We start from the raw sequence: 6,848 nt of genomic DNA, 5'->3' as shown, positions 1-6,848 counted from the left end.
CCGTGCCCCCCAGGGTCCCAGCCATGCCCCCCCGACCCCCCTGACCCCCGTCCGTGCCCCCCAGGGTACCAGCCGTGCCCCCCGGAGCAGCTCCGTGCCCAGGTGGCAGCCCTGGAGCTGCGTTACCGGGACCTGTCGGCGCTGTCGGGGCAGCGGCGGCTCCGCCTGGAGCGATCCCGGCGCCTCTGGAAGTTCCTGTGGGACGCGGGCGAGGAGGAGGCCTGGCTGCGGGAGCAGGAGCGGCTGCTGCGCTGCCCCGAGCTGGGCCGGGACCTGCCGGGGGCCCTGCGGATGCTCAGCCAGCTCGAGGCCATCCGGGGGGCCCTGGGGGGCCGGGCGGCCCCGCTGGAGCGGCTGCTGGAGCGGGGCCGGGAGCTGCTGGAGCTCGGGGACGCGGAGGAGGCCGCGGGAGCCGCGGGTGGAGCCGTGGGATCCGGGGGAACCGTGGAATCCACTGCTGGGGTGATGGGACCCGCCACGGGATCGATGGGGTCCGCTGCTGGAGCAGCAGGGAGTGTGGAAATCACCTCTGGATCCGTGGGATCCGCTGCTGGAGCAGCAGGGAGTGTGGAAATCACCCCTGGATCTGTGGGATCTGCTCCTGGAGCAGCAGGGAGCGTGGAAATCATGGAACTCACCCCTGGATCTGTGGGATCCACCACTGGAGCAGGAGGGAGTGTGGAAATCACCCCTGGATCCGTGGGATCTGCTCCTGGAGCAGCAGGGAGTGTGGAAATCACCCCTGGATCTGGGGGATCCACCACTGGAGCAGGAGGGAGCGTGGAACCCCTGGAACTCACCCCTGGACCCGTGGGATCTGCTGCTGGAGCAGGAGGGAGCGTGGAACTCACCCCTGGATCCGTGGGATCTGCTGCTGGAGCAGGAGGGAGCGTGGAACCCGTGGAACTCACCCCTGGACCCGTGGGACCCCCCTCCAGAGCCGCGGCAGCCGAGGCCGCGTCCGTGGAAGCCGCCGGCGGCTCCGGGGCCCCCCCCGAGCCGGTGCCGTCGGTGTCGCGGCGGCTCCGGGCGCTGCGGGCGCTCTGGTCGGCGCTGCCGGCGCTGGCCCGGGAGCGGGAGCGGCGGCTCCGGGCGGCCGTGGGGCGCTTCCAGGTGGCCTCGGAGGCGGCCGAGGCCGAGGCCTGGCTGGCGGCCGCGTGCCGGCGCCTGGCGGGGCCGGAGAAGGACGACGCCGACGACGACGAGCGCTCCGCCGGGGTCCTGGAGCGGCGCCTGCGGGAGCTGCAGGACGAGCTGCGGCGCCGCGGGACGGCCCTGGCGGGGCTGCGGGAGCAGGCGGGGCCCGGCGAGCCCGGCGAGCCCGACGTGGTGCCGGGGCTGCCGGCGCGGCTGGAGGAGCTGGAGCGGCGGCACCGGGAGCTGGAGGCGCGGGCGGAGGCGCGGCGGACGGAGCTGCGGGACCTGCTGGCCCTGCTGGCGGCGCGGGGCGAGGCCGACGCCTGCGCCCTCTGGGTGGGCGAGAGGGAGCAGTGGCTGCTCTCCATGGAGATTCCCGAGCGGATCGAGGACCTGGAGGTGGTGCAGCAGCGGTGAGCGGGGGGGGGTCCCGCCGCTGGAATTCCGTAGAGACCCCGGGAATGTTCTCGGGAAGGCTGGGGGGGGTCGCAGTTCCCCCCAGTCGGAATGCCCTTGGTACTGGGATCCAATGTGTGCCCCAGGAAGACCCGGAGAATGAAGCTCTCTCCAGTGTTCCCATTATTCCCAGTGTTCCCAGTGCTCCCTGAATTCCCACCTCCGCCCCACTATTCACAGCATTCCTGGTGTTCCCGTCATTCCCAGAATTCTCCCCTCCTGTCTGCTATTCCCCGTGTTCCCGGTATTCTCTGAATTCCCTCCCTGACGTGGCGTTCCCAGCGTTCCCAGAATTCCCACCTCCAACGCAGCATTTCCGATATTCCCGGCGCTCCCGCTGTTCCCCAGATCCCAACCTCCGGCGCGGCATTCCCGGTGTTTTTGGCGCTCCCTGGGCTCCCAGCTCTGCCGTGGCGCTCCCGGAGCCCGCAGCATTCCCGGCCTTCCCGCAGGTTCGAGACGCTGGAGCCGGAGTTGGCGGCCTTGGGCGCCCGAGTCGCCGCCGTCGGTCGCGCGGCCGAGGAGCTCCAGGGATCCGGGGAACGGACCCGGGAGAGAGCCCGGGACACCTGGGAACAGCTCCGGGACAGGTGCGGGGTCACTCCGGGCAGGAACGGGGTCACTCCGGGCAGGATGATGCTCCAAGGATGCAGGGATGGCTTTTCCAGGCAGGCAGGCAGGGAAGCTCCAGGCTGGGCTGGGATGTCCCAGGCAAGGATGGATCCTCCAGGTAGGGCTGGGATGTTCCAGGCAGGGACAGATGCTCCGGAGAGGCAGGGATGGGTTTTCCAGGCAGGCAGGAATGTTGCAGGCAGGGATGAGTTTTCCAAACATGGAAGGGTTCTCCAGGCTGGGATGCTCCAGGCAGATCGGGATGGGATCTCCAGGTTGGGATGATTTCCCAGATAGGGATGGGTTCTCCAGGCTGAGACACTCCGTGGGTGCAGGGATGGGTTCTCCAGACCTGGGTGGGTTCTCCAGACCCGGGCGGGTTCTCCAGACCCAGGTGGGTTCTCCAGACCCGGGTGGGTTCTCCAGGCAGCCCGGGGTGCTCCGGACGCTCCCGTGCCCCATCCCACCGCCCCCCCGGTGCCCCCCGTGCCAGGTGGGAGCGGTTCCGAGCCCTGGCCGAGCGGAAGAAGGCGGCGCTGACCTCGGCCCTGGACATCCAGAACTTCCGCCTGGAGTGCGACGAGACGCGGGGCTGGATGCGGGAGAAGGCGGCGGCGATCGAGGCCACGCGGGCGCCGGGCCGGGACCTGGCGGGGCTGGCGGCGCTGCAGCGGCGGCTCTCGGGGCTGGGCCGCGACCTGGAGGCCATCGAGGGCAAGCAGCGGGAGCTGCGGGCGCAGGGGGAGCGGCTGGCGCGGGAGCAGCCGGAGCGCGGCCCCGAGGCGCGGGAGCGGCTCGAGGCGCTCGAGGCCGAGTGGGCCGCGCTGAGCCGGTGCCTGCGGGGCCGCCGGGACGCGCTGGGGCAGGCGCGGAGGCTCCAGGCCTTCCTGCGGGACCTGGCGGCGCTGCGGGCCTGGCTGGCGCGGGCGCGGGCGGCCGCCGGCTCCGAGGACGTGCCGGCGTCGCTGGCCGAGGCCGAGGGCTCCCTGCGGCGCCACGAGAGCCTCCGCACCGAGATCGCCCAGTACGGCGCCGATTACCGGAGCGCCCGCGCCGCCGGCCGGGAGCTGAGCCAGGGCCGGAGCGACCCCCAGGGCCTGTCCCTGCTCCAGCGCCTGGACGCGCTGGACGCCGACTGGGAGGAGCTGGGCCGGAGCTGGGAGAGGCGGCAGCAGCTCCTGGCCCGCGCCCTGGCCGTCCACGTGTTCCTGCGGGACGCCAAGCAGGTGGAGGGGACGCTCGGGAAGCAGGTGAGGGGGGACGGCGGGTCGGGGGTGGCCCGGGTGTGACCCCGATCCTGATCCCAATGCTAACCCCAATCCCAAACCTGATCCTGATCCCAACCCTGATTTTGACCCCAATTCTGACCCTGATCCCGATTCTGACCCCGATCCCAACCCTGATCCCAATTCCAACCCCGATCCTGATCCCAACCCTAACCCCAATCCCAACCTTGATCCTAACCCTGATCCCGATCCTGACCCCAACCCTGATCCTGACCCTGATCCCAATCCTGATCCTAACCCTGATCCCAACCCTGATCCTGACCCCAATCCCAACCTCGATCCTGATCCCAACCCTAACCCCAATCCCAACCCTGATCCCGACCCTGATCCCAATCCTGATCCCGACCCCAACCCTGATCCTGACCCTGATCCCAATCCCGATCCTAACCCTGACCCCAACCCCAATCCCAATCCTGATCCCGACCCTGGTCCCAATCCTGATCCTGATCCCAATCCTGACCCTGATCCCAATCCTGATCCTGACCCCAACCCTGATCCCAACCCTAACCCCAATCCCAACCCTGATCCCGACCCTGATCCCAATCCTGATCCTGACCCCAACCCTGATCCTGATCCCAATCCCGATCCCAACCCTGATCCCAACCCTGATCCCAACCCCGATCCCGCCCCTGACCCCGCCCCGACCCCTCTCCCCGTGCCAGGAGCACGCTCTGGCGCTGACGGAGCTGCCGTGTTCGGTGCCGGGGGCCGAGGCGGCCGTGCGGCGCCTGGAGGAGGTGTTGGTGGCCATGGAGGCCGGGGCCGAGCGGGTCCGGGCCCTCTCCGACACCGGCCGGAGGCTCCTGGCCGAGGGCGGCGTCCACGCGGAAAAGGTGCGGGAGACGGTGGAGTCGGTGGAGAGCAGGTGAGGGACACCCGGGTCCACCCTCCCGGTCCTTCCCAGTCCTTCCCAGTCCATCCCACCCATCCCGGCCCTGGGAATCCGGTCTCTCCCCCCGGCCCTGGCACAGGCACCAGAAGAACCGGGAATCGGCCCAGGAGCTGCTGGGGCGGCTGCGGGATAACTGGGAGCTGCAGAAGTTCCTGCAGGACGCGCAGGAGGTGAGACAGGGATCGGGATGGGGATGGAATGAGGATGGGAACAAGGATGGGATGGGGGCAGAGAGGGGATGAAGATGCAGATGAGGATGGGATGGGGTGGGATGAGGACGGGGACAGGATTAGGATGGGACGGGGCTGAGAACAGGGGTGGGATGAGGTGGGATGGGAAGAGAAGGAAGGGGACAAGATGAGGATGGAGATTGGGATGGGATGAAGGTGGGAACAGGAACGTGCTGGGGATGAAACTGGGAATGAGGACAGAGTGAGATGGGATGGGAAGAGGATGAGGGTGGGAGGGCATGGATGGGATGGGGTGGATGGGGTGGATGGGGATGAGGACAGGATGGGACGGGACAGGAAGGGGTCCAGATCCACCCCCCCATCCCATTCCCATCCCGTTCCCGTTCCCATCCCCATCCCGTTCCCGTTCCCATTCCCAGCTGACGCTGTGGCTCAACGAGAAGCTGCCGGTGGCTCGGGACGTGTCCTACGAGGGCGCGCGGGACCTGCAGGGCAAGTGGCAGAAGCACCAGGCGTTCGTGGCCGAGCTGGCGGCCAACCGGGGCTGGCTGGAGGCCCTGGAGAAGGTGGGAACGGGGCACAGGACGGGCAGCAGCTGAGGGGGGTCCCGTCCCTCGCTGTCGGGGCAGGTGACGGGTCCCTTGGGTGCCCTGTGGGCAGTGTGGGTGCGGGTGGAGGCCATGGTGCCCCCGTCCCTGTATCCCTGTGTCCCTATATCCCATATCCCTCTGTCCCCATATTCCTGTATCCCCATATCCCATACCCCGTATCCGTGTCCCCCACAGGACGGGCAGCAGCTGGCGGGGTCCCGTCCCTCGCTGTCGGGGCAGGTGACGGGTCCCCTGGGTGCCCTGCGGGCGCTGTGGGCGCGGGTGGAGGCCATGGTGCCCTGTGTCCCCATATCCCTGTATCCCCATATCCCATACCCCGTGTCCCTGTCCCCCACAGGACGGGCAGCAGCTGGCGGGGTCCCGTCCGTCGCTGTCGGGGCAGGTGACGGGTCCCCTGGGTGCCCTGTGGGCAGTGTGGGTGCGGGTGGAGGCCACGGTGCCCTCTGTCCCTGTGTCCCTGTATCCCTGTGTCCCTATATCCCGTATCCCTGTCCCCCACAGGACGGGCAGCAGCTGGCGGGGTCCCGTCCCTCACTGTTGGGGCAGGTGACGGGTCCCCTGGGTGCCCTGCGGGCGCTGTGGAAACCATGGTGCCCTCTGTCCCCATATCCCTGTGTCCCTATATCCCGTATCCCCATACCCCGTGTCCCTGTCCCCCACAGGACGGGCAGCAGCTGGTGGGGTCCCGTCCGTCCCTGTTGGGGCAGGTGACGGGTCCCCTGGGTGCCCTGCGGGCGCTGTGGAGGCCATGGTGCCCTCTGTCCCTGTGTCCCTGTATCCCTGTGTCCCTGTGTCCCTGTGTCCCTATATCCCATATCCCTGTCCCCCACAGGACGGGCAGCAGCTGGCGGGGTCCCGTCCGTCCCTGTCCGGGCAGGTGACAGGTCCCCTGGGTGCCCTGCGGGCGCTGTGGGCACGAGTGGAGGCCATGGTGCCCTCTGTCCCTGTATCCCTGTGTCCCTATATCCCATATCCCTCTGTCCCCATATTCCTGTATCCCCATATCCCATATCCCATATCCGTGTCCCCCACAGGACGGGCAGCAGCTGGCGGGGTCCCGTCCCTCACTGTTGGGGCAGGTGACGGGTCCCCTGGGTGCCCTGTGGGCAGTGTGGGTGGGGGTGGAGGCCATAGTGCCCTGTATCCCTATATCCCATATCCCATATCCGTGTCCCCCACAGGACGGGCAGCAGCTGGCAGGGTCCCGTCCCTCGCTGTCCGGGCAGGTGACGGGTCCCCTGGGTGCCCTGCGGGCGCTGTGGAGGCCATGGTGCCCTCTGTCCCCATATCCCTGTGTCCCTATATCCCATATCCGTGTCCCCCACAGGACGGGCAGCAGCTGGCAGGGTCCCGTCCGTCCCTGTCCGGGCAGGTGACGGGTCCCCTGGGTGCCCTGCGGGCGCTGTGGGCGCGGGTGGAGGCGGCGGCCGGGGCCAAGGGCCGGGGGCTGGCGGAGGCCGCGCGGGCCGAGGGCTGTGCCCAGGCCTGTGCCGGGCTCCGCTCGTGGCTCGCGGGGGTCCGGGCCCAGCTCCGCTCCGGCCACTGCGGCCACGACCTGACCAGCGTGGGGGTCCTGCTCACCCGGCCCCAGGTGAGGGCACGGGGGGCACGCAGGGGAAAGGGGGGTGGGTTTGGGGTGCAGGGACAGGGGGTGGGTTTGGGG

At 69.3% G+C, this 6,848-nt stretch overlaps 1 protein-coding gene across 1 annotated transcript in view; it reads left to right on the top strand.

Annotated features, from left to right (window-relative positions):
• Positions 1-64: 64 nt before the first annotated feature.
• The window catches only part of LOC108510343 (spectrin beta chain, non-erythrocytic 2-like), a gene marked incomplete at both ends in the record, with an annotated part of 13,308 nt that continues 6,524 nt past the window's right edge, over positions 65-6,848 (top strand). The window contains 13 exons of the mRNA XM_017840026.1: positions 65-1,550; positions 2,046-2,183; positions 2,699-3,455; positions 4,154-4,356; positions 4,463-4,553; positions 4,994-5,140; positions 5,360-5,458; positions 5,523-5,603; positions 5,687-5,731; positions 5,848-5,892; positions 6,018-6,131; positions 6,367-6,411; positions 6,513-6,776. Coding sequence (XP_017695515.1) covers positions 65-1,550; positions 2,046-2,183; positions 2,699-3,455; positions 4,154-4,356; positions 4,463-4,553; positions 4,994-5,140; positions 5,360-5,458; positions 5,523-5,603; positions 5,687-5,731; positions 5,848-5,892; positions 6,018-6,131; positions 6,367-6,411; positions 6,513-6,776 — 3,515 coding nt within the window. The remainder of the gene's footprint in view (positions 1,551-2,045; positions 2,184-2,698; positions 3,456-4,153; positions 4,357-4,462; positions 4,554-4,993; positions 5,141-5,359; positions 5,459-5,522; positions 5,604-5,686; positions 5,732-5,847; positions 5,893-6,017; positions 6,132-6,366; positions 6,412-6,512; positions 6,777-6,848) is intronic.

This window comes from Lepidothrix coronata, unplaced genomic scaffold (genome assembly GCF_001604755.1).
Source record: "Lepidothrix coronata isolate B3197 unplaced genomic scaffold, Lepidothrix_coronata-1.0 Scaffold681, whole genome shotgun sequence".
Classification (NCBI taxonomy): Eukaryota; Metazoa; Chordata; class Aves; order Passeriformes; family Pipridae; genus Lepidothrix; species Lepidothrix coronata.
This window is presented reverse-complemented; position numbering and strand designations above follow the sequence as displayed.